The sequence below is a fragment of the Lutra lutra genome, chromosome 3 (assembly GCF_902655055.1).
Source record: "Lutra lutra chromosome 3, mLutLut1.2, whole genome shotgun sequence".
Classification (NCBI taxonomy): domain Eukaryota; kingdom Metazoa; phylum Chordata; class Mammalia; order Carnivora; family Mustelidae; genus Lutra; species Lutra lutra.
Window position 1 is genome coordinate 9,249,493 of NC_062280.1, and position 27,861 is coordinate 9,277,353.

General features: G+C 40.7%; 1 protein-coding gene across 10 annotated transcripts in view; it reads right to left on the minus strand.

Annotated features, from left to right (window-relative positions):
* Positions 1–331: 331 nt before the first annotated feature.
* ANKRD44 (ankyrin repeat domain 44) overlaps positions 332–27,861 on the minus strand; it is a 323,548-nt gene continuing 296,018 nt past the window's right edge. For 5 of the 10 annotated variants that reach the window (XM_047720656.1, XM_047720651.1, XM_047720650.1 and 2 more), the window contains exons 19-28: positions 26,487–26,574; positions 25,134–25,251; positions 23,593–23,809; positions 20,270–20,357; positions 12,793–12,876; positions 11,421–11,566; positions 10,899–10,981; positions 8,409–8,491; positions 7,035–7,126; positions 332–4,648 (exon numbers count right to left, since the gene is read on the minus strand). In XM_047720656.1, the coding sequence (XP_047576612.1) occupies positions 4,401–4,648; positions 7,035–7,126; positions 8,409–8,491; positions 10,899–10,981; positions 11,421–11,566; positions 12,793–12,876; positions 20,270–20,357; positions 23,593–23,809; positions 25,134–25,251; positions 26,487–26,574 (1,247 nt within the window). In that variant the 3' untranslated portion in view covers positions 332–4,400. Of the gene's footprint in view, positions 6,261–7,034; positions 7,127–8,408; positions 8,492–10,898; positions 10,982–11,420; positions 11,567–12,792; positions 12,877–20,269; positions 20,358–23,592; positions 23,810–25,133; positions 25,252–26,486; positions 26,575–27,861 lie in introns of all 10 variants that reach the window. The other 5 variants (XM_047720653.1, XM_047720652.1, XM_047720657.1 and 2 more) reach the window with 2 other exon arrangements.

Here is a 27,861-nt window from a genome sequence, read left to right on the forward strand (position 1 = left end):
ATGTTACGGTTCCCGTATTTGTATTCTTTTTCCCTGTCCTCATTTTTCTACTTCTAGTTTATCACATGCTCTTTGTTGCAGGCCAGCTCAAATCATTGCCAGAAAACGGGCTTTAATATATAGAACATACACAAATATACATGTCTGACTCCCCCTGCCCCCGCCAATTGCAATGTTACAAACAGAAATGCAAATCTGGGAATATTCTTCTATCTTGATTAGTAATTTTCAAAATGTAAGGTCATTTTGGCTTCGGTGGAAGCAAAGATGTAAATTAGCAGAGCAACCGGTAAAATAGGATAAATCAGAAAAAAGTAAAGACAAACACAAATTGCAACAATATTTGTACCGTTTTTATTTGTAAAAATAACCATCTGAATGCATTTCCATAGTATATTACAGTTAAGTACTTCATTACATTATTAGCATTCAGTAGTTGAAAAAGTATTAAACTGTGCTTGAAAAGATTCAGATTGGTTCAAAGTCATTCACTGAACTAAAAGTCATTTCCCTCATTTTTACAGTCATGACATTTACCAGAGTCATTCAACTCCAATTTACATAAGCAAACATTACAGACAAAATCCCACTGAAAGCATCAAACAGTATTTTATGCCGTTACAAATATGTTATGCAAAATATAACACTGGCACCAGATTTGTATCATCGTGCTTTGCAAAGATATATTGCACATGCTAAAGCATAAAATATGTAGACAAAACTACCAAACAAAAGGTATTTGCATTGAATTTTTAGATCACTGCATAAGAAACGCATAGAATTACATTTTTACACCACTCAGATTGTCACTATCTTAAAATGCTTTTCCCCTCTAACATTGACCTATGGTTTACAGTTTTGTAAGAAGAAAGCATTTTAGCACTGCAAAATTAAACATAATTCCTATAGAAAACTTCGGCATTTTCATTTTCATTTCTAAGCAGGTAAGGGGAAAGAGGAAAAAGACACTTTATACATTCAAAGAAAGGCTGAAATGAAAACTCACTGGTATTATATTGCTCTGATAACACTCAAAGGAAAAAATACAAAACATTTCACAGAACATCTTCAGAATATACAAATATAAAAAGGCACTCTAACTTCATATTACAAGACAAAAAAAAGGGATGAGTTCTTCAACCAACGCAACAGATAAGCAAACCAGCTTGCTCAACAGGACGAATAGTGCAGCAGATCCGTTTGATGTTCTTGTTCTAATTTCATAATAAAATAAAAAAAAATCAAGCAGCTGTTGACTGCCTAAAGTACCAAAACATACTACAGTGCCCTTTTAGTAGTGATAAATAGAAATCCCCTGAGTTTTTTACTGTAGAATCATAGCAGATTTTAGGCAATTTGGAGATAGTAATGGATTTACCAAGGACAGGCAGACACGGCGAATAGGTAAGTGCGATGAAAACATGATCCCTGTGAATATGGTTGAAATACAGACTAAAAATAACACAGTCAGGTAAAAAGCACTAAAAAACCAAGACTTGGTTAAAAGCACAAAGCTCTGTGTGTGTGTGTTTGTGTTTTGCTTAGAAAGCTACATTGCAAATCTAGTTCTATTTCTAAGAGATGTCCTTAAAAACACAGAACTCATAGTTTTTGAAGTCACTTCCTAAAGAAAAAAAATTTGGTCTCGGGGAATGGAGAAACAGTGAGAGAGTGGGAGAGAGATTTGATTCCATGGGCAATTCACGGGGAGCGTGAGTTCATTTTGTTCCTTTGTCCTCCTTCTTTCTATCGGTGAGAGAGTGGGGAAAAGTCCAAATGCAGCTATGTGGAGAGAAATGTCCCCAGGCCGGTACTGCTTTGCTGCCACCTTCCTTGTTCTCTGCGCTACTCTACAGGGAAAACGTGAATGCTGCTTCACCATTACAAGCGGGCATTGCCTTTCCTGCTTTAAACGCCAATGCACCAAGATTTCCATTCACTTCTAGAAAAAGACACCACAGTATATCGTGCTTTTTTAGCATTGGAGCTCCCTTACTTTTCAGTGTTTTGGTAAAGATAAGGTCGTTATTGCTCATTAGCAATTTATCTACTTTTCAAAAACACGTCTTCTCTAAACGAACAAAAAGGACAGAGGAAGGAGGGGGACCACAACACCAAAACATGAAAAAACAATGTTGGTGGTGTCAAAAACTTCCCGGGAAATTATTACCAATTCTGTAAGTCCTCTGAACAAGTTCTCATTTGTGAAGAACCAACCCAAAATGAGTTTTGCATTGAGTCAGGATATTAAAAGAGTAAGAGTAAAGTCTTTTATGATTAGATGAAAAATAGAATACAGTGTGTGTATTTGATCCAGATATGCTAGAACACTGTTTTAAAAATATCTCACATACATTAGAAAATAGAAATTTCCAGGGTTGAAAATGGAACTGACTATAAAATGTCAGAGTCCTGACAACATGTTTCTCTCCCGTTTCTTCCTCAAGTGGAAAATAGCACGTGAGCTGGTGATTTGTATTTCCTCTCCTGGTTACACGTGCTCACACACTGACATCATTTCCCATTAGGTTACTGGGACCACGTGAGATTTTCAGTGTGTTCAGAGTAATTTCCATAAATTTCTTTGGGCCACCTTTGTGCATATGACCCACCACACACCTCAGTTCTCGTCTTGCAGAAGAGCATAAGGATGGCAGTGTCTCCCAAACTCTCCAGGCTGGCTACAGACTGGGGCTGAGCAATGGAGGCTGTACCCCTCTCCAACCGATGTGGAAGAGCCCGAGGAAACCTCAGCAGCGGAAATGCTGGGCTTGGCCCCAGGCCGGCCGGCTAGCCCAGCGAGGGTCCTGCGTGCTTTCCTGCTTTTGTGTTATTCCAAGTAAGACACGCAGTGATTAAAGCAGAGAACAACCAGTGGATGTTTCCTCAGCCTTTGTTTCATTTCAAATAAATATAAACACATTTACATCAAAAGTATATGAACATTTTTCTCTAGTTTGGCAAAAAAATAAACCTTGGTCAACAGGTCATCAGTTACAAATGTTAAGCCACCAACCAGAAATCTGTGTCTTAAGAAATATAAAACACAACAAAGACTGTTACACAAAAAGATTACATTTTAACTCCATAGAAAAGCTACTTCAGTTCTCACTTGCATTTTGAAGGAAAGCAATTTAAATTCTTCTGTTTTAGACTGAAGCAATTTGGTCCTCACGTACAGCTGGTTGATGAACTACAGACATATATATATATATACACACACATATACATATGTGTGCATGTGTATGTGCATAATGCTTAAAGAGTCTCATTCTTCTTTTTGTACAGCTATTCCAGGTGCAGAACGGGGTCCATTTGACCTAGAAGCTTTGGCAGAGGGAGCAGACACAGTATTCACTATGTTGATTCGATCATCAAGCAACTATCAAGTGGCTTTAATTTCCACATCACCCATTTCTACCTTCTGTTTTGTACCTTGTTTCCCTTTGTCGTCACCCTTCCACTCACTTGGTATGACCTTGACTGAGAGGCTCATTTAATACTTTACGACTGATAAGCAATGCTGATGGTTCTGACCTTTTTAAAAAGCTAGCATTCTGATTTAAGGATGAACTAACAAAAAAATAAATAAAAGGTAGCCACATATTAAATCTGCGTATGTCTCAAAGTTCTGGTGCAATACAATTTTTCACCTGAAATGTTATTAGACAGATTTGGGTTCAATCAGGCAGTGGAAAATTAGTCCCAGGCTCATTACAGGGAGTACTGGGGGCTGTATTTGTGTTAAAAGAAAAAAGCAACTTAAATTTTTGGTGAATTTTTCCATTCATCTGGCAACTTTAATAAAAATCCTTGGAAAGAAGTTCTTGCTATAGAGAGGATATGCATAATTGGACTCCCTTAAAAAGATTATTACAGGCATCATTTCTGAAGATGAACACCTCTAGCTTTGGCTTCTAGTGAGGAAGTAAACATCAAAGTGAGAAGAGGTTTGAGGCAATTCCTACCTTCTCTTTCCCTCCCCTCAGGGGACACAAATGTCACATTGATATGCTTCTGAGAACTCACTGCTGAGTGAGTAAATGAAAAAAAAAATTCTTTCTAGAGAACCATTCCCCCTCAATTGCATTATGCCAAAAGAAAAAGAATCAAATGCATTTTTTACTTAAAATGTCTTACTTAAAATGAGAGGTAGACTTACACAGAAGTAGCTTAGATCTAAGGAAAACATGAAAACACAAATAAAAATCAGGGCCCATTTCTGTGAGTGCCTTGCCCTACAGCCTAGCTGCCCTCCCTGGATTTGATTAATTCCTTTTCTACTGGCTTCTGGAAGCCCAGGCCCATAATAATACTCGAACACAACATAAGCCTAGAATTCATGTTTCTTTCCCTTCTTCCAATATAGGTGATCAAGGAAGAGCTTCTACAGTCCAAAGTCAAAACGTTTCGGAATCAGAGTCATTTTCATTGTACCCATCCTCTGAGCCTACGTTGTTACTGCACAGGCTAACCATGCTACCCAGATTGGAGAGGGTCGTCCTGCTCAAATTGTCTTTTTTAAAACAAACGAAGTTGACAGCCGTCATTGTACTGGAAGGAGAAAAAGGCATCATGGTAGCCAAAATGAGGGCCAGGCAGTCAGCCACGTCTTTGTTAGGAGCGCAAGCCAGGGCCGGGGTATGACCTGGGCGTAAATGCAGACAAGGCAGTGGTTAGTCCAGGAAATCCAAAGGTGGCGTGAGCATTCCACAGTACATCTCATACGACCTCACATGCGGAGATGTATGTTGAGTTAGAAATCATGCCAGGCAAAAAGAGGAGTTACTTCCCACAAGTCATGCTAGGGGTCAGGCTAGAGGGAACTGGGAGGGGGAGACATTTTATGAGGGGGACTTGGTTTTTCCGTTTACATGACAACAAGCACTATGTTATCTGAAGTTAGGCAGAACTCTAGTCTTCATCTAATGAACAGAAACACAAGGGGGCAGGGGTGGGACCCAATTACACACACACACACACACAAACGACACCCCCCCCAAAACAAAAACAAAAACAAAAACAAAAAAGACAGCACCAGGACAACTACAAAGGTGTTTCCACTTGAGAGCACAGGCACACCACGGCACACCATGCGCCTCAGGCTTGGGCCGGAGCACTCTCATTCTGAGAACAATGACTTTCATAGTAGGTAATTGTGTGTCGGACTAGAAAACATTGAAAATCCCAAGTCTGCAAATGCGACTAATGCAGTTTTCTTGCTTTACATGTGTTTACATAAAGTATGTACCCATGAACTCGTTCTAGGAAAATGGAATCATTGGAGCAGATCAGACAGGAAAGCACTGGCTATTTGTGATTTAAAACTTACTATCATTTAAGAGAAATTCGTAACAGAATTTTTAAAAATAGCAACACCAACCAACCAAAGTCGCCCAGCAATGACTGGTGTGGGAAAATGGCTGTGGAGTCCTGTCACTCTGCACCATTTAGACCTGATGGGTCTCATCCGGAAGAGAAAACCAACTTAACACGTGCAGGGGGAGGTAGATACATTCTGTGACTTAATTACCGCCCTTATATAACCTTTATTCTGCTGACCTGAAAGGGCCAGCTTATGCCCTCTGCCCACAGATTTCCTATTACCGCTCCCTTATTTATTCAGAGCTAGTGGCTCAATAAAACTCCACATTTTGTCAACTTCTATCAACATTGGAGAGTTTCTGCCCCTCCCCCAGCCCCCAACAGATCGTTCCTCTCTGCAGCATGAAACCAAGTAAGAACAGACAGGAATCTTAACATTCCATCCCACGGAAGTCACGGATGAGTAAAGGATTTATGAGGGTCGTGCTGGACAAAACTGCCTCAAACTGTTCCCAGGCCTCTGGGATGCAAGTGAGCTCCAGAAAGGCCTCAGTTCCACTGACCCAGGGCTCTCGTGCCTAAGGTTGCTGTTGGCAGGGGAAGCCTCAGATGCAGCAGGCTTACCACGGAGAAAGACACTACTGATTTCTTTTGAGCTCTCTGGGCCATTTTGAAGAAAAAACTGTGTACTTCTGCATGCCAACCCTAAGATATATAATAGTGGTAAGAGGGCGAGGGCAAGGGAGGAGGGACAACCGAGGAGATGAGGCAATAGGGAACTTTCTGCACCTCCTAGATGAGTCAGGCTGGGGACAGAGAGGGGTACATGCTAGGATAAACGGGGCTGCAAAACAAAACTAGTAGGAATTAGCTAATGATGTCATATGGCTAATGCTTACTTCTGAGAAACAGGCATGGGCTGCTAGTTCCAATACCTGTAATAAGCAGTTAATTGAGTTGTATTAATGATAATACTTTAATCAAATGCCACAATTAATGACACATTGAAAAAATTACGTCATTCATAAATAGCCAGAAATTCGTCTTTCGCTCCCCATGGTTAATAGGTATTGTGCTCAAGATGGTAGTTTCACATAATTCTGTTATTCATTCAGTTTTCAAGGAAGCAGAGTAGAGAGCTTCTGTTGAGTTAGTTCATTTAGAAAAGGAATGTGACATAGATCAGGAGAAGCTTTCAAGTCTAGAAAGTCATTCAAAAATTGTATTCCTGTTCCCCAAATATCCTTACTGAGAATATGAGTTTTGATCTGTTCTTTAAAGAGAAAAAAAAAGTTTGATCTCAGAATGAACCGAAATACAAAGACCTAGGTTTTTCTTGGAGCCCTTGAGCATGCACTAAGGGCATGTGTGGTCTCTAACTCTCCAGCGCACGCACTTAGAATTCTGAATGCCCGTCTGTCTGCCAGGTTTTCGGTGCGTCCAAAAGGGCTGAGCCGCCACGCTGAGGGGTTAGAGAGGAGCTGCTGGTGTCACATGCAGAATGGAAGGCACTGGTGGGCTGCGCGTGGGCCGCGTGTTTTACGAAGACAGACAGGACAGACTATCCCTGTTGGATGTCTCACACACAGAAACTGCCAAGGGGGAGAGAATTCTTACTGCCTTTTTAATGAGCTCCTATCATCCTCACCTCCCCCGGCTTCACAGCACAGGGAAGGCACCTGCGGTAACCGCTTACCGTTCCCACTTACCGTTTTCATCCACAGCGAGTACACAGGCCCCTTTGGCCAACAGCTCCTCAACCACCACCTTCAAGCCGTTTCGCGCGGCAACGTGGAGGGGTCTGAAAGATGACAACAGCCAACGTCAGCTGGGATATGAATTTGTGTGAGAATGTGTCATTGTGGGGAGCTGCATTGCAAAAAGGAAGAAAATGCTTAAGAAAATACTTAATAAACATAAATATATATAAATATGAGATATATTTATATATAAATACAAAAAATATAAAATATAAAAATATAGAAATATAAAATATATTTATATATAAATATAAAATAAATACTTAAGAAAATACACCCATATTTTTACTTTTTTAAAATAAAAATATTTGTCAACCAGATCTTTTCCAGGTGTTAACATCCAACTCTTTTTCCATGTTGGCCCCGATTTCTCTGCAGATACGACAAATATTCTGGATCTCAAACGACCTCAATGACAGTAAACAGGAAGCCAGAAAAGGAACGTAAGCTCTAGCTTGCTTTCTAGAAGGTTCTTTACCCCTTCCTTTCTTCCTCAGCATTTGAATCACTGTTTCACACGGTCCATCAAGATGACTGATATTAATATCACCCATATATATTTATCTTAAACCTCCCTGTTATTACTAAATGCACTAAATGATATTTTGTTGAATTTAGAATACCTTAAAGAATAATGTCAAACCCAGTATATTCATTTCTGCTATACACTTCTTAAGAAACTTAATGGGAAAAAAAATCCCAATATTCCTTTGCCCTTAAATGCATAGGTAATTTCCTAAAATGGGAAATGAATCAGATTTAGGTCTTTCATGCCGAGGATTACACTGAATTATATTAAAATATAACAAAGACAAACTGCTTAGAAACTCTTCAAATGTATTCTGGGAACATGATTTATAAAACTGTCATTTTCCAGTAAGAACACATAATGCTAATATATTATATTACAAAATTCCAGGAAGGCATAACAAAATAAAGATTCTAACTAAAAATGTCTAGCTTGGTGTGCCTGGGTGGCTCAGTGGGTTAAAGCCTCTGCCTTCGGCTCAGGTCATGATCCCAGGGTCCTGGGATCGAGCCCCGCATCGTGGCTTTCTGCTCAGCGGGGAGTCTGCTTCCTCCTCTCTCTCTGGCTGCCTCTTTGCCTACTTGTGATCTCTGTCAAATAAATAATTAAAATCTTAAAAAAAAAATGTCTAGCTTGGTCAGCATTTGTAGGTATGTGACTATAAACTTCGTGAAGGAGAAGCCATGTCTGTGTTTTTCACCACTGTATTCTCTGGTACACAGCATTCTCTAAATATTTGTCAAATCAACGACTATGAATCTGGGTCCAAATCAAACTTCAGAAGTCACACTTACGTCTGCAGTGCATTATTTTTTGCATTAATAAGGCTCTCGTCTTGTATCTTGTCAAGTATTAACAAGGCACATTTTTCATGACCCTAATGAAGAAAAAAAAATGTTAAGAAACACGGGACAGAAACAGAGAAAAGCTCCTGAAAAATTACTTCATTGTGCTTTAAATTTAAAATGAACACCATTTGCCTAAAAACATTTTATAAGGCAACTTTCTGAGTAATTCCGTTTTCTTCTAAAAAACAAATGGTTAAAGGACCCTAGACTCTCAAAGATTCTGGGTAAGGTCTTAGGACTTGAATAATGTAAACCTGATCTAAAATATTAATATTGTGGGGTGCCTGGGTGGCTCAGTCGGTTAAGCGGCTGCCTTTCACTCAGGGCATGATCCCAGAGTCCTGGGATGGAGTCCCACATAGGGCTTCCTGCTGGGCGGGAAGCCTGCTTCTCCCTCTCCCACTCCCCCTGCTTGTGTTCCCTCTCTCACATTCTGTCTCTCTATCAGATAAATAAAATGAAATCTTTAAAAATATATATATTAATATTTCGAAGATAACTGCAGCAGTAATGTTGAGAGAGCTGAGGCAGAAGCTAGCTCAGCAAAGCCAACTGGCAAACAGAGAGCAGAATTAGAAGCAGCCTTTTAAATCCATCGACAGTACTTTTTAAACGTATGTCAAGTCCCATCTCCTTTCTCAAGCCTTCACTGACCACTTCAGGGACCCATCTACCCTTGAAATTTCCATGACGTCTGTTATCAGTATCACTTATCACTATGTACTGCCTCATGCTGGGAAGGGACTTTCAGGAAAGCTCCTTCTTTTCTTCCTCAATCAGGGCAAGATACCTGCTTATATCTTAAAGGAGATGATTGATAATAAAAAAAAAAAATTAACTGGAAAGTCTAGAGACCCTTCCACGATTTCAGGTCTATGCCCTCATTTCCTAAACCCTTGATCCTCAAAGTGTGGCCCACAGACCAGCAACCTGGGAGTTAGAGACGTTGAACCTCAGGCCCCACTCTAGACCTGCATTTTGACAAGAGCCTCTGGTGATTCATTTTGCATAATCAAGTTTGAAGAGCACTGAACTTCTCTTCCTGAAAACACTACACTTTGAAATAAACTTCGTGAAATGGAGCCCTTTCTGGGGTTTCCACGGGCTTCCCAGAGCAAGAAGTGAGAAAGTACAATGGCTGAAAGGAACGGCCAGAGCATCCGGTACCACAGAGGACGCCTTTAACACCATTACCATGTTGAAGTCAACCACCACCACTGGTGTTAACTACAGTCACACACTATAATGCCTTATAGGGGAGCCCCAGAAACGCAATTTCAGAAATGTCCGTGGAGTTGTCATTCTCACGCGCTGCTGGTAGAGGGTAAATGGTTGTGATCTTATGAGAGTACATTTGGGCTGAAAAATCTTCACAGCTTTAGGCTCAATGGTTTTACATTTAGGAATCTATCTTAAAGGAACGAGTAAGAATTCTTTAAAAAAAAAAATTCTCTACAATTAGCACCACCTATAGTAGCATAGGTTTGAAAACAAGCAAATGTCTAACCATTGAGGATGGTTGGAATAAAGGATGGCACATTCTTAAGGTAGAATACCATACATTTTCTAAAACATGATACAATTTGATATCTAAAAGAAAGATATTCATGGGGTGTGTGGGGGACCCTTGGTTAAGCATCGAACTCTTGATCTCGGCTCAGGTCATGATCTCATGGGCTTCAGCAGGGGGTCTGCTTCAAGATTCTCTCCCTTTGCCCTTCCCCCCACTCTCTCTGTCTCTCTAAAATAAATAAGTCTTTAAAAAAAGATTCATAAGATACAATTCAGGAACAAAAGCAGGTTTTAAGGTTATAAAACATGATCTCGTTTTTGTAAAATTGTGTATATTTATATACCATTTATCTTTTACAGAAGCAGGAATCTTGAGCTACATGTGAACACAATGCTGTTAAAAAAAGAAAAACAAAAAACCTCGAACACATTCCTTGCATTGAACTATGAACCAGGAAAAAAGGGCAAAGGGTAGAAATGCACACGAACGCACTTATTTGCCTCCAAGGAGAGTATTTTTGGGGCTGTGTTATAAATCACAATATCTTCAAAGGGAACAAAATGAAAACAAGTGGACCTGGTTGTATTTAAGAATCCACATAACTAAGGTCCTAACCTGTGTTTAAACCCAAGTTGATGTGGTACTACACCCCCTAGAGACAGAGGGAGTGACAGCATCAGGAGACAGACTGCATAAGAATGGAGGTGGCCAGTGCCCTGGAAAGCCTATCCTCGTCAACCCCTACGTGGGTCTGCCCTGTGGCTTCTTCCCCTCCCATTCTGCTGACAGTTGACAACACCCTGAGAAAATGCACATCTTAATTAAGAGCCATGATACACACTTCTGAGATAGCATTTAAGTGGTTTAGCGGTATGAGTATGATTACAACAGGAAGTAACACTGTTTCAAATTCATTTACATACTTTGCTACTAGCCAAATGTAAGGGTGTGTTCAAGTCTTTATCCTTTACAGTCAGATCAGCCAGGGCACTGTTCACCAAAATATCTACAGAAAAAGCCAAAAGAGAGTTACTTAGGCGACATGCTAATTACAATAACACATTCAAATTAGTATGGACACATCATCATAGTTAATGTTTTTAAAGAAAAAAAGGAAAAATTTATTGCCCTACTGTTCTGTTGAAATCCAAGGTCTACAGACATTCATTGTAATCATCTTTGTAGCTTTGTTATTTCCAGGTAAAATAATTCTGTTGCTGTATTTGGTCTCTCAATGTTGAGATCTTTTATTGCTCAAAGACAAGGTCCACCAATCATCAAGTAACAGGGGACTGAAGACAATTAGCAAGTAGAATCGAGTGGCTTAAATAAAACGTTGGCCTTTTTTACATGCATATACCAAGACACTAACTGATTTCTCGGTTTTACAAAGTTACTGCGGTTGGGTTGGGCATGAGCACGAAGCCCGCCAGCCGAGCACATACCCACAGCGCCCGCCTGCCCGTTCTCGGCCGCCATCATCAGTGCTGTTTTCCCTGAATTGTCCGCTGCGTTCACTTCAGCATTGTGTCTCAGAAGAAGCTGCAAGCACTCCACGTGGTCAGCAAATGCCGCCGCATGCAGGGGTGTCCTAATGATGGAAAACAAATAGGATTCCAGCTTCCTTTAAACGTAACACTCTCTCTGTATATGCCTGAGAAACATGGGCACAGTGTCATCCCAGGGACTTAAAACTTCTCAGTTTACAGAAATAACAATTAGGCCTTCTCTAAAGTCCATTCTGGGTGGACACTGAACAGTCACCTATGTGAATGGCGCCCCCTAGATTTGGAGGGTGGCAGTGGTGGCCCTGATAATAAAATCAGCATCTTTACTGACCCTTTGATGTTGAGTTCCAGTGACTTCTCATTTTTGATAAAGATACTTTCAGATTTGGAGTGCCTGGCTGGCTCAGTCAGTCGAGTACGTGGCTCTTGAACTTGGGGTCATGAGTTCGAGCCCCACACTGGGTGTAGAGATTACTTAAAAAGGATACTTTCAAAATTGAGCCTTAAATTTGCAGATAATGGGGTATTTAAATAATAAAAAAGTCCCCATTATCTAATCTGGAGAGTTGATTTTTCTAAGAGCACAAATTATATTATTTATCAAAATTAAAAATTAAATCTAAAACTTCATCTCCTAGACATACTTGGTCATGTGAACAAAACACATAAAATACTAGGCTGTTTCATAGTAAAATATTAGAAACAGTAAAATATTAGAAACAACTAAATGTTCTTCAATAGAAGGCAGGCTGAGTAAATGTCTGTCCATTCAATGAAGTGATATCCGGCTTTAAAAAGAATATGGTAAATCTATATATTCTGGTATGAAAATTCTCCAAGATACACTAAAAGCAGAGCACTGCAACAGAATTCTCCTATTTGCATAAAAAGAACATGGGCATATATTTTCATATATGGTTGTAGCTATGTACAGAAAATATTGGAGAGAATATAAACATTTTAAAAGAATAGTTTAAGGTAGTTTTCTAGATGGAAGAAAAGACTAAGAGTAATTTCTCCTAATTATATATTCTTTATTATATTTAATTTTTAAAAGCCATGCTTTTAGAGGTGCCTGGCTGGTTCACAAGGTAGAGCATGTGACTCTTGATCTCAGGGTTGTAAGTTTGAGCCCCACGTTGGATATAGAGATTACGGAAACAAAATAATTTTAAAAAAAGATAAATAAAAACCATGCTTTTATGTTACTTTTTCAATTAAAAAATAACAAGTGTTTGGCTACTTTGCAACCACAAAGCAGAGACTAAGACTGATCACGACAGGAGGCTGCCGCCTTGGGGTCACTTACCTGCCTTTGTCATCTCTGCAATTGACAATACCGGCATCTATGGCCCCAAGTAGCAACGATGCACAATTCTCATGATCGTTTATTCTAAAATGAAAATGGATTTTACATTAAAAAATTTAACATTTAAAAAAGATTATATATCCCCTCCTACTCCATCGTCCCGTGCACCGTATATTTAACAATCAGACACATTAAAAAATGTCTGGTGCAAATCCCTGTGCTTTCTGTTCTGTTCAAATAATTCAAGGAGACAATTTAGGTCCTACAGATAAGCTTCACTTAACACTTCCTGAGGCAGGCAGTCTCACTCTCGAGAGTCCATCTGAACTGTTTTAGTGATGAGGTGGGATTTGAAGTTGACTCCTCACAGCCTACAGGAGCGGACACCGAGACAAGGCACCTGCCGAACCCTCTGAGTCCACTGTTCCTCTTGCGGCCAAGGGCTAAGGGTGGGTTACTCTTGGATTTGAGGTCTGCCTCCTTGTGTGTAAGTCTCTAAACCAAACAAATTTTATCCAAAACTTTTTAAGGGAAAGTTCCCAGAAAGATTCTGTGATGCAGGAAAGGCTCTGGGACAGCTAGAGTGGGAATCCACAACAGTAGCAGACTACCAGGGACCTTTAGGTCAGCCCACAGCCTAAGCCACTGGGAGGTTTGTGGAAATAAATGAAGACAAAACTGCAGACTGTTTTGACCCATAGCACATTAATGTCTATGTAGGGAAGAGCTGAACTCTTAAAAGCCATTTGGGTGTCCACCGTGGTAAAGAAAGCTTGTGAAGAGTAAACGATCTATATAGTTCATGAGAACCTTAGAAGGCAAAGCCACAAAATGGATGGGCATGGGTTGAGCACTTAAAAGCCATTAGAGTGCTTGCCACATACATCTAAGACTCCCACCACAGGATAAGTCAGTTATGGAACAGGTTAGATTGACAGTGGGTCACTCGCCAACCTCAAGAAAACTTCCATGCAACAAGGTACACTGAATCCCAACACCACTCAGATCCCAAACCCGGTGGCACATCTCTTTCAGGTATTAATTTGGCTCCAAGAGACTCAAGGATTCGCTAAAAAAACGAGATCCTCGAGTTTCAGAGAACAGAGCATTCTGCCTCCCAGAACACTTGCTTATTTTATGTCCACAAACCGTGGCTGCCATAGACATCTACAAAAATGGCAAAATCTTACTTACACGACCCAGAACTATAATGACCAGCATGGGGAATATTCCCGTTAGATAATATCTTTCATTTAAGAACCACACTTCAAAGCAAGGGTTCCCAAATCAACAAGCAGAATGGGATACGTATTGTAGCTGATATGCAGAAGCTTCCAAAAAGCTTCACTGAAAGATCCACTGCCAAGGCTAATGAAAAACTAAAGACGCAAGAGGTACCTCAAACAAAGAGTGTAAGACTGAAATGACTCCTGCTGCTGCCCTCTTATCCTTCTTTACCTCAGTGCTCACAATCTATGAATTCTCTATCTGAATTTCCACTGCGAAGGGGCGACAGGGTCAGAAACAAGTCTTTGCAAAGTTAGTGGCTTTATTGCTGCAACTGCTCCAAGGCCAGAAACCCCAAACCACACCTGGGCTTCCCGCATTGCACCATCATCAAAACATCGACTCAGAAACTGGTGTCTCATTTGCAATCCATCAGGACACTGGAAGAAAGATTGTCCTAAAGGTTTTGTGCAAATCCTCTGATAGCGGCTCAAATGCCCCCACATATACCCTCAAAGGAGGGCCCCTGTAAGGACCCCTTCTGGTGTTGACGAGACACCAAACAATTCTCCAATCAACTGCTACCAGTTATTCTAACAACCAAGGGGAAGTAAAATTAAAATTAATAGAAAAATCTTGCCAAATTCTGGTAGATGCCAGGACAATACTCTCTACTTTAAACGCCACTGACTCCAGAGCCTGCAGATGGGACCTGGGAAAACCAGCAGGGTTGGGCAAATGGTGAGAATTCTCACCAGATTCAGCTTTCCTGGTCTCTCTGGCGGCTGGTCAAGGGGGGAGGTATAATTTCATGTTGTCCCTTCTTTTCTAAATTCAGACTCTTGTTTATTTGGTTTTGAGAGACCCATTGGTTACTGATCTTTCCTCTCCCAGGGACTGCTATGGCCTTGTTTGTCCTAAATCCTTCTTTATTTTGACTTTCTTGGGGAGGTAGCTCCGGATCTTGGGAAAGTAGTATCTTTTGCACCATCTTTGAGGGGATCTTGCATTCATGGGTTGTTCAGTAATGCCAGGAAGAGTTGTTGTTCATCCTGGCTGAACCCGGGCAAGACACTGAAATGCCTTTTTTTTTCTTCTTTTTTTAAAGTAGCTTTACAGTTGGTCAGAAGTTGGCCAAATAGGCAGCTGGTGTTCAGAGTCTAATTGTGACTTTCTTTAGGCCTTCTCCGTAAGCTAAAATGAAGCTATGTATGGGGTGAGGGGTAGGGACTGGGGGCATTCCAAAGACAAACAGCTCTAAATCTAGAAGAAAGGAATCGTTTGATTTCTACCTCAGTTGAAGGAAGATCTTCTCCTTGATACAAAGAAGAAAATTAAAGAGAATGTAGTTGGATGAACAGGTCAGGCCCCCTTTCTTTGAGGAATTAAAATCAACTCTCTTTGCCTTACAAATTGAGTTTTTAAAGAACAGAAAAATCTTGATTATCCTTTTTTCCAATCCTCAAACCTCTCTTACTCATCTCAAATGGCTTATAAGTATCGGAAAATCCCTCTTGGAGGATCTTGCTTTCTTTCCCTGTGCCTTTGAGCTCTACCTGGTCTTCCCTAGGAACTCGTATCCAGGCCCTCTCTTTGAAATGCACATTTCAGGGAGATAACTTCTATCAGAAAAAAGAAGGAAAAAAATAAAGGGTATTTGGAAACTAGGGAAATAAAAAATCTTAAGTCTTGATGGGCACTGAGTGACGTATGGAATTGTTGAATCGCTATATTGTACACATGAAATGAATATAACACTGTATGTTAACTAACTGGCATATGAATAAAAACTTAAGGGCACCTGGCTGGCTCAGTCAGTAGAGCATGCCACTCTTGATCTCAGGGTCTTGAGTTCAAGCCCCACGCTAGGCACAGAATTTACTTTAAATAAAAACTTAAAAAAAAAATAAAAAACCCAACACTATATATTAACTATATTGGAATTTAAAAAAAATTTTAAAATCTCAAGTTTTCTCAATATTAGTAGAAAGTTTAAGCCATCTGAGCAGATAACCTTAACCTATTCCATTTGCTAGAAACACAATCTGGATCTGTGTTTTTGTTGTTCTGTTTTTTAAATAAACTAGTTAAGTTTTGCATTATCATACCTGCTTAAAGCCTAAAATTTAAAAACAAAAGTTATGTAAGATTGATGATTCACAGACCTATACCCCTGAAACAAATAATATATTATATGTGAATAAAGAAAGGAAAAAAGAAAAAAAGTTATTAAGATTTCTGTTCTTGTCCATCTATACGGGTATGTATGTCTATGTATGTACATTACGTTGTTTTCTATCTCCAGATGGTATTGTCAAAATTAAGTCGTAAAGAGCTCTATTTAATTGGCTTAAAGAACATTAAGCACGTGGGGTGCCTGTCAGTTAAGCGGCTGACTCTTGGTTTCGGCTCAGGTCATGATCTCAGGGTTGTGAGACTGAGCCCCTGTGTGGGGCTCCACTGGGTATGGGGCTTACTTAAGATTCTCTCTCTCCCTCTCCCTGTGCCCCCCAATAAATAAAAATAAAATAATAATAAAAAGAGCACTAACATAAGTCATATATATTTTCAGAAATATAGAAACTGAGTTTCTATGTTTGAGTTAAATGTTTTTCAGGTTCAAATGATCTGGGTTAATCTTTGGTAAACAAGGACTAGTTTTAGGTTAGTTGGTTTAATTAAAACGGGCATGTATTCAGAGTTAATACCACTTATAATGCAGAAATAAAACTTTTATTCTACCTAGGTTTACTAAAGGTCAAATAAGCTCATGTTACAGAATTTGTCAATCAGAAAGATAATTTAAAATGATGGTCAGCTGTTTAATATCTCAGAGTTTTCATGAGTGATCTAAACATAATCATTAAGAACAAGTAAATTAAATAGATATAAGTAAGGTAAAAATTTATAAGTAAACTTTTGACAACAATTATTCTTTATGGTATGTATACTTAAAAATAGTTTCCAAAATGTTTTTGGTAATGGGAAACCTCAGTTAAACTGAGCTACTTTAAATGATGCATATTCATTGACTCCTGGATCATTTCCAATTAATATAAAACTCTGAAACATTATCACCAAACATAGATTTATCCACTTTTGGCTTCCTTTGGCAGAGGAACTACAGATATTTGGCTCCATTAGTAAACATGTTTTCTACCACACTGAAATATGTATCATGAAGAGGAATGTACTCATAGGAATTAGGAAGTTTATTTATGAGTTTGCCAATCCATAGAATGCTAACGGAACTGACAATCCACTAGTGCTTACCTCTTAGTTTTCACTAGTCATTAAGGATTCTAGGGGTTAAAAATTTTAATCAATTAAAACTATTTAGAAATAATAAGGGTGAAAGAAAATAATTTTAAGAAAAATAGATAATAAAAGTAGAATGTATTTTTTTTGGATAAGGAAAGGTATGAAAGACATGGTTTTTGTTTATTTATTTATTTATTTATTTTGGTAAGAAAAAAGAGAAAGTAATTTTGTCTTAAAGTAAAATGACTATTTGTTGTTTTTTTTTCTGGAATGAGAAAGAGAGGGAAAACTTAGGACAAAATCTGAATGGATATAAAAGCTCTATGGCATGGATGTAAAACTCTGTGGAAAAGGAATCTTGGAAAAGGAATTCTCTGTGGTCAAGCTGGCTAAGATTGGAATGGATTTACTTAAGTTTAAAAAAATGAGTTTTAATATCAAAAGTAAACTAGCGCAAAATTAGAATTTGGTTTTCTCTCTGTTAAAGGAACAAAGGGTTTTTTTCCCCCTTAGATTACTGATCTGCTCTTAATAAGAAAATGTAAGTAAAGTTTTTTTGTTGTTTTTTTAACCTCTTTGAAAAAAAATATTTTAAAAATTTATTTATGTGACAGATTGAGATCACAAGTAGACAGCGAGGAAGAAAGAGAGAGGAGGAAGCAGGCTCCCCACTGAGCAGAGAGCCCCATGCGGGACTCAATCCCAGGACCCCAGGATCATGACCTGAGCCAAAGGCAGAGGCTTTAACCCACTGAGCCACCCAGGTGCCCCTTTTATTAACCTCTTAAGTAACCCTCCTGAAAAGCAGAGATTCTGTGTCTTACCAAAATAATTCACTGTGCTTTAGGCTATCTTGATCAATTGTTAATTTATTTTTTTATAGTTTATATTTCTTTTTATATTATAAATAAAAATATTTATATATTTATTTATATTTTATTTATAAATTTTAATTTATCCTTAATTACTTAAGAAAACCCAGTCTTCTTGGGGTGCCTGGGTGGCTCAGTGGGTTAAAGTCTCTGCCTTCGGCTCAGGTCATGATCCCAGGGTCCTGGGATCGAGTCCCGCATTGGGCTCTCTGCTCAGTGGGGAGCCTGCTTCCCTCTCTCTCTATCTCTGCCTGCCTCTCTGCCTACATGTGATCTCTGTCTGTCAAATAAATAAATGAAATCTTAAAAAAAAAAAAAAAGAAATCCCAGTCTTCTTAACACTAGAAGAGGTATGGAGGTTTTTGGTTTGTTTTTGAGCCACTACCTAACTTTCTCTATTTATCTTTAACGTCCATAGCTGTATCACTTCGGTGGAATGGTTAACTAAGCACTGTTGCACAGTGACCTATGATCCTATTTGACTAAGGATTTTAAAATCTTTTGATATTTTTGACAAGTAAATAAATGCATAAGTTGATCAACAGGACAACCGGCTTCAAGAAGTGTCCTCTCTCTGGGATTATTTTTAACTTCTGCAATTCTAGTTGGTTTGGTTCATGGGAACCCTGGGTCAGGCATGCCCTGCAAACATTAGGAATACTTTTACTATTAATAATTATCTTCCTGGTCTGTTCTCTCAAGGGTTCTGGATGAGTGGATGCAGCCATAAGCCAGGTAATATATGGTCTCCCTCCAACTAGAATGAAAACCCGATATCGTCTCCCATGAACTAGAGACTGGGACCCAAAGAGACAACGGTAGCTGAGAATAACTTGCAACATCACCTTTGCCCAAACCTCTTGGTTGACCAGAGGTTGATCAAAGTGGGGAGGAAGAACTGCCAACTGATCCCACATGAACCTACTCAGTAGGCCGGGCACCACTGATCCTGGGAAACAACATCAGCAAAAAACCCCTTACCTTTCAGGTTTCATGTTCTTGTAAATGTTCCATCTTTCCAGAGGTCAGACCATCTAGTTAACTCATGAATAATTACCAAGTGATATGGGTGATGGCCCCATTCCTCCAAGACCTCAAATAAGGCCAGATATGTAACCCTAGTAATCAGGTATTTCTACTCCTTCTCTTCCCTGTTTCCTGTTATTTTGTGGAAACTTCCGGTTTTCTGCCTCACTCTGCAGTTCTCTGATCTCTTGCAAGTGGAAACTGCCTGCTTCATGAAGTGTAAAATAAAGTTTGTATCACTTGAAATGTCTTCTTTAATCATCTGAATAGTTCTAACAGCACACATACTGGAACCCCAGCATTTCTTCAGAACCCCTACATCCAGGAAGGAGTTTACCACACACCACTTATGCAAGGGATCATGTTAGATTTTTGGGGGGTACCAAAGTGACAAAGACATGGTTCCTTCGGGTTTAAAATCACCCCTACCCTTTATTCCTTACTTTCTTGATTCATCCGCTTTATGCCTGCAGTATCTTTCAATCAAATGATCAGCGGCATGTGAAGCCCGCAGACCATGCAAAGATGAAGCAGGCCCCAGGAAACCACGTTCCCCCAGGCCTACCACGGAAGTCTGCCCTGAAGTCACTGTACACACTAAACGGTGGTTCATACCAAGAGATGGCAGCAAAAAGTGCATTTATCAAAAAAGAACTTATAACGTAGGAAGAATGGAGAATTACAATATACAAAAAGTCTTCCTGGCATAAAATGTCTTCTAATCATCCATTGGTATATTGCTGTTAACCCCAACTTGTGTTTAGAATATGGTACACAAATGTGTGTCACCTCTGGAGACCTCCCCACCTGGGGCGCAATGTGCCTCTTAGTCACCTAGAACCCTTCATGTAGTTTCTCTCAGGTGACGTGTGACCCGCCTGGGAACCTGGGCACTCCACAAAAAGCTCCTGGAAAATCATTAACGCTCAGGACCACACTTTGCTATCAGACCCATTTGCCTTTAGCAGCAAAGTGGAATATATTGGTCTTACCTATAGCCTAAAAGCCTGTCCCTTCCCAGAGAAGCAACCTCTCTGTATATAGTTAAAAGGATTAAAGCAACACCATCAAGTCCCATCATTTCTACTTACATTGCACAGTGCAGTGGAGTGAAGGGATTACCGATAAATTTGCGAAAACATTTTTGCTCCAGAAGTACCTCTATACAGTTTTCATTACCTGCAAGGAATCAACAGAATTTAGAGAGCTTCCAAGAAAGAAATTTTGTTCAACACAGTCTATTTTTGTTGCTGTTGTTAAGTACTGAATTCTGGCTTACGAATTTCCCTGAATTGGCTGAATAGTCATTCTCCACGGAATAAACAAAATGCCACAATGTCATTAACTATGCTCACAGGTGTTCGGAGACATAATGAAACAGGGAAGGCCATATGTTCTAGAGGAGAGAAAGAGATAAAGAAGGGACCTCATTTGCATAGAATAGATTTGATGTCATTCTCAGCTCTCAAGAAAGAGATGCCTGACATAGGTATGCCTCAGTTTGCCCGTGTTTACAACAGGAAATTCTCCTTTCACCCACATGAATGGGTTGACTTACAATTCTGCAACCTAATTCAGGAAAGAAGATGTGATTGATAGAAAACGGCATTTGAGGCAACGCTGGTGAAAGGGCTTTGACTACAAAATACGATGGAAGGGTTTAAAATGGCACCAAGACCAGTTCCTGGCAAACAGAATGCACCCAATAAGTATTTTTTTAATAAGTAGAGTAATGAATGTGAGGGATTATTTTCAACAAAATGACAATAGCTTCTAAATCAACTGATTTTGAGTTGAGTAAGGCCCCAGTTCTGTCCGCTTACTTGTTACATGACTTAGGCAACCCACTTGGATCTGTAAGTCTCAGTTTCTCATGTCACAGGATGATGGAGTTTTTGGTTGATAAAAGACCTAACTGTGGTTTGTGAGACAATGTGCCTTGAGCAAGAGGAGCAAGAAGGCGATGCTGTTTGGCTTTGGAATACTGATTATTGTCCTGAACCTCTTCTTGGCTGAATTTAGTGCTAAATTAGAGTTCACTTATGATCTATCCCAGAATTATGTAGATTGGATAATTTTAAGTGTTAAAATACAAGTCACACCTTTCTTGAACCTGTAGAGAAGAAAGCTGAAACTGCTTTTAGGAGGATGGAGAGGCATATGAAGTAATGAATATAAAATCCTCTAACTTGATTCAAGTTACACTGTTTAGCTTTCCAACTACATCCAATCCTCACTCAAATAGTCCCAAACACTTCAACCCCTCTAGGAGTATGAATCCCCCACAAAGGACCTCTCTTAGGGCAGCATCTAAACCTACCATTCCTTGGAGACCATTATGAATCCTAACCTAAGGTCTATGTAGGGAGGACTGGGGACACTTGCACAAATGTCGATATTCAAAGTGCTCAGTGGAAGGGATCTGGGAAGATGGGAGCTTGAACCCTAGATCTAAAAGACTGTACTGGGAAGGAGATTGCTTGGGAAAGGACAGATCCTGTATGCACCTGAAGTGGCCTAAGAACAGAGAGACCTGCTCTCCCCACCCCACCCGGCTCTGGGGGAGAGGATGTGGTCTGTAATCAGCACTCTTAATGTGTCTTCCCCTTCCGGTAGGTTTTCTAGTGCTAGAGAGCTCTCACAGCTTGACTCAGATGGTGGTTAGGGAGCTCTCATCCATTAGTAAGTGGGAAAAAAAATCATAATCTGCCAACAGCTGAACAGGAGAAAACTTGCTCTCACTGAAAAAAGGAGGACTATAATGAAAGCATAATGAAAGGTCTGAGGTCAATATATGAGAGCACCCCAAAAACCTTTTTGGTCCTAATAATCAGAGTTTCTGAGTGAAAATTTTAATAGAAGAATTGAAAATGGAAAAATAAAATTATAGAAACCAAGTAAGAAGTATTTGGGAAATTATCCACATAAAATTTGGGGGGGGGTTTCTTAAACAAGATTGGAAACCTTTGTGCAATAAAAGAAAAAATTTGACAGATTCAACTAATAAAAGTTCAAAATCTCTGCATGGAAAAGGGTTTCATAAACAAGGAACAAAGATAAATGATAGACAGAGAGAAAACATTTGCAGCATACATAACAAGTGGGGGGTTCCTATTTCTAAGACAAGGTACTTCTACAAACATATGAGAAATGATGAACTCAATAGGAAAAAAATGGGCAACAGATGAAAAAGGCATGTCCAGAAGAGGAAAAGGAAATTCAAATACATAAATAAATACACTATCAGAAAAATGCAATTTGAAATAATGAGGTGCCTGTTTCTTATCCTTCAAATTGACAAAAATTTTAAAAAAGATGATATTGTCTTGAGCTGGCAAAGGCTTAAGAAAGTAGTAAGTTTTATATACATGTCTGATGGAGTAATGTACTTTGATACTCTTTTTGAAAAGCAATATGGTATAATTCACTAAAATTAAAAAATATACATGCTCTCTTACCAATAATTTCACTTTTGGAAACTTAACTGACAGAATTTCCGGTACCATAATATGAACACACACACTGAAGCATTGTTTGTAATCAGAAAAAACCTGACAACAATCTGAATGCTCATCAACAAGGATCTGGTATGAATAAACAATAAATTCTGGTATACACACTCACATGTGTGTCTACATATCCCGCTGCACACTATAAAATAGACAACCATGAAAAAGACCCACATATACTGATACATACCGATCTGTGAGAATATCTCCAGTAGAAACTTATGTAAACAGTAACAAAAAAGAAAGTTATCTAATATTTGCGACATGATTCTAGTTTTCAAAAACAGATGCATATACAATTTGTATTTATTTATTATTCTCAAAGGAAAATTACAAAAGATACCTACAGAATTACATCAGAAGGTAAATTTGGAAATGGAGACAACTTTAGGTACCTCAGTATTTCCGATATGTTCCAATTAGTATGCATTTTCCTTTTTTACTCAAATACATGAAACGAGAAATTTAAAATCTCCCAAACAACAAGTGCAATTAAATAAACAGGGGATATAGGACATAAAAAGAAATGCTGAAAAGAAAAATCATGTGTATACTAGTAGGCAACTGTAACAGATTATTACATCAATTTTTTGGTTTGTTTTTAGCTGTATTATTTTAATTCCTTGTAGGTGCTCTCGTTTACCTGGGTAAACTAGAAACCCTGATTAAAATTAGTTACTTCAGCTCACGGAGGTTCTGAGTGGGAGTTACATGTTGTGATTAACAAAAATAGGGCATCATGGTGGTCATGAAGGGAAAAGCTCAAAAAAGAAAAAAGGTATCACAGGTTCAGAAAGATCGGAAACCACGGTTTAGGACATTACAGTACATTCTCACCTCTGCTGAGACCACAGCCGTGCCGGGTAAGGAACCTACTGGAATCAGTCAAAGGGCAATGCACTCACCATTGTAACAAGCCCAGTGCAGCGGCGTGTAGCCTTGGTTGTCTTTGAAAGAACAGTCCTCCTCGGACAGTGCCATCTGGAGCAGCTCGCTCAGCCACGTGGCGTGGCCGCGAGCAGCTGCGTAGTGCAGCGGGGTCCTTCCTCTGGAGTCTTTACACAGAATCGACACTTCTTGCTCCAGCAGCATTTGCACACATTCCTCGTGGCCTGTCATAATCTGATGCATCGCAACAAAAAGCACAAGACACATTTCAGAAGGGCAGAGATGCAGGAAGCGAGGTGGTGACTACATGAGGCTCGGTTCCCAGTGAGCAGACAGACGCCTGGGCCTCATTGGGGACATGTCAGAGGACAGAGGGGGACAACCCCAGCAAGATTCATGACAGAGAAGTCTGCGAACACACCAGCATCTTAGCAACATCTCTAGACTCTCTGAACATAAACTTGAAGGGTCTCATGCTAGGGCAGAAAATACCGGCTTTTCGAATCAGGAAGGTACAGGTGGAGCCCCAGCTTCCTCTTGTAAACCCTGGGCACATCCATCTGCCTGTCTGTGCCTCACTTCCTCTACCTGTAAGCGGGAACAGCAACAACGACTCGCAGGTTGTAATGAGACAGTAAAGTCTCCCAGCCTGTGGCTCCGCCCACAGGAAGTTGTCAACGATGATTAGGACATTGACCGCTTAGTGTTTGTCTTTTCATTCATCATAGTGTTCGGCACCATTCCCAAGCAGCAACTTTATGATTTCTGTTTTTGTTTCATTTAGTTTGGCATGTTTTAGAAAAATTTCAGCAGATATGTATGGAACATCATCCACAGTATACATATTCCGGGTGGTGAATGGGCCAACATTTGCAATAAGGAACAATTAGAAATAACGTGGCCACTGAAAACTAGGTAATCATCAGAATAAATTACATCTCCTGCACACAACGGGAGATTAGAATAACGGGGCAGAAAAATATTTAGTGACATGGAAAAAGGTCCCTGATTTACTTTGAGAAAAAAAAGCAGGTTCCAAATAGATCTTCAGTATTCTTTTTAAATTCAAAACAAACCCCTATACAGCAAAAAAGACTGGTGATACATGCACCAAAATGTAGTTCTCTCCAGAGGGTAAGATTACCGGTGATTGTGACTTTCTTCTTTGAGCCTTTTTTTTTTTTTTTGTAAATTTTCTAGGATGTGTGCATAATCAAATACCAGAACCAATCCCACCAACAGCGGGTGTTTGTGTATCCATTATCACAATCTAACATGAACTCTGAAAAGCAGGACCTAGGAGTAGCTGTTATTTTACCTTTGCTGAAGGTTTTGTAATTTCTTCCTTCCTTTCTTTCTTTCTTTCCTTGTCATGTCTGTACTAGATGTGGGTCTTCAACTCGTGACCCGGAGATCAAGAGTTGCATGTTCTACCAACTGGCTGAGATTAAGTACTTATCTTAGGGAACAACCTTTTTACTAAAGATTCATATGGGGGAGAAAAAGGAAACGGGCTCACTGCAAAATTACTTCACTAAAGCCGAGGAAAGGCACATACCCCTCTGTGTAAAGCTGTGCAGCCCATGAGGTCAACAGCATCTACATTGGCTTCTTTTTCAAGTAACAGTGAAACAGCATCAATGTGTCCGTATGCCACGGCAAGCATCAGTGGGGTTCTAGGCAGAGAAATCAACCAGGCAGGAAGATCAGGGAAAGCAAACAAACAAAAACCCATCCCTTACTTCCAGAGGGAGGACCCCTCTCTCTTCACTTTCTCTCTCCTCTTAACAATTGCTTAATATTTTCTGAGTGTCCCCAGTTCGCTCCACGCTGCATGGAGCAAGCTATCCCAGTCCCTGCTCTATAAAGGCCGCCTGGAACGGTGTTGGGGTCCAGGTGGAACAGGGGAAGGTTCCTTCTCAAACTGCTCATGTTAATCCCATCATTTTCAAGATTGTGTGGCATTCTCCAAATAATCACTGAGCAGGGAGTGTGTCTACACAGGAGACTCTCTTGCTCCTATCATCTTAGTTCTACTTTCATAGTTTCTACCTTGAACTTCTGCTTAAGATTTTACTTCATCAAAGCTTCCTTGCCATGAAGAACAGCCTGACAAGTCCAGAGGGGAAAAAAACAGAGTGTCGGGACCCGGGAGGTGAGGTTCTTGTTTTTTTTTTTTTTTAAAGATTTTATTTATTTATTTGACAGAGAGAGATCACAAGTAGACGGAGAGGCAGGCAGAGAGAGAGAGAGAGGGAAGCAGGCTTCCTGCTGAGCAGAGAGCCCGATGTGGGACTCGATCCCAGGACCCTGAGATCATGACCTGAGCCGAAGGCAGCGGCTTAACCCACTGAGCCACCCAGGCGCCCCGAGGTTCTCGTTTTAACTCTGACTCTAATTCACACCTCTGGGGTGAGTCACTCTGTGCTTTGTTTTTGGCACCACAATTCCGAAAGACTGGGGGGGGGGGGGGATGGGCTAACAGATGGAAAATACTTTGGAAAAACAAACTAAGAAATGATAAAAATATGAAGTTTCTTTTTTTTTATGATAGAGATAACCTCTTGAGGTCTGGTCATCATTAGTTTAAAAAATGGGAATGCCCGCAGCTTCAGAAGAGGGTAAAAATAGATACAAAGAAGAAACAAATGAAAGCAGGGCCAGGACTCATGGTCACAGACATGAAAAGTTGGCTCCTTGTCATCAAGATACACCCCTCTCCATACTTTCCTTGGCTATACACTTCAGCGCAAAGCCCCCTCATTGTTCTAGGGCTCTCAACTATGAATTTCCCCCAAACATACACCTCAAACTAGAATTCAGCGTCCACCTGCCTAGTTGTCTAACAAACATGAGCCATGACCCGTTGGGACTGAACTGCCACCCCCAGGCCGGGATAAAGAACACTCACTGTCCTTTGGCGTCTTTCACGTCAATGGCTTCTGGGTTGTCCGCAATTTCTAGTAAGAGCCGCAAACACAGTGTGTGACCGTTAATTACTGAAAAAGAAAAGAGCGGACATTCCTTTTAACAGACTAGCACCACACATATCCCTCCAAAGCGAAGTTTATCTGGACTTCAGGTTAGTCGTTTCAGTTGCCGCTGCCAGCGCTCCCCAGGCTCCCCGGCAGGTGGCGCCCCAGCGTCTGTCACTCGGTTCTTCCGCCCCATCCTTCCCATCGGGCACTTCGGTCCTCCCCCAGCTTCTTCCTGTTCCTGTGCTGAGACCTTGTTCCGGAAAACCGATGTCCTCTCTCACCTCCTCGTATGGGACTGATGACCTCTCCCGAACGTTCTGCTGTCCGTCGTGTCCCCCCAAGAGAGTCACCCAATTCCTTATAACCCCGTGTCCAGCCTGCCTCCCGCCCTGTTTAAGAAGAAGGAATGGAGAAGAGGAGCAGAATAGGATGGGAGGAGAGGAGGAAGGGAGACGCGGAACGGGTCCTGCCGTCTTTCCCTCCCAGTCGCTTCACATGTGGAGGCAGACGTGGAAGCAATCGTTCTGACTGAGGAGGGGTGACGTGCACAAAGCTTCCCACAGGGCCCGTGTACGCAGGCTCTGGCTCACCGCTCCTGGACTGGCCAGCGGCTCGCAGGAGACTCACAGATGTGCCCTCGCAGCTGCCAGACAGCTCTGCCCACGAGCTCCGCAAAACTACAAACCATGGTTTCTCTGCCTCCCGGGGTCTCGCGTGGCTGCCACCTCCCGTCCCCTCTGGCCCCTCCGTTCCGTCCCTGGTCAAGCTGTGACTCCGGTGCCCACCTCACCCCTTCCCAGGCGCTGCCCCATCCTCCCCTCGCCCCTTCCCACCCTAGTGGGGGCTGCCCGCAGGCAGGAAAGCAGGCCCCAATGTTGGCCTTGACCTGCTGGGGTCAAATACAAGGTTGTGCCCCCCGTGCACCAGGCGAGATGCTACTTTGGGGAGTGGTGGTGTCTCCAGAGCAGGGAAGCGAGCCTCCCAGGATGATAACCCGCTGGGCTAAGGTATTTCCTCCAGCTTGTTGAATGGAACCCACAGCCTTACAGAAAACATGCTTTCCACTGAGGGAGTAGGACGAGAACAAATATGCTTAAAATTCCCAACGCGAATGTCTCTCCTTTCTGAACAATGTGAACACCATAAAACGTGCTGCTTTTACCCCACGATGGCTGTGGAGAGGGAAGGGAACAGCCGCAGCTACGTTCGGCTGATGAAGGTTCTTCTTCTAAGAGCTGCGTTTCACATTTTTGATTGCCCGCCGGTCGTGAGAGAATGCTAACTGAACAACGACATGTCTGCCAGGGA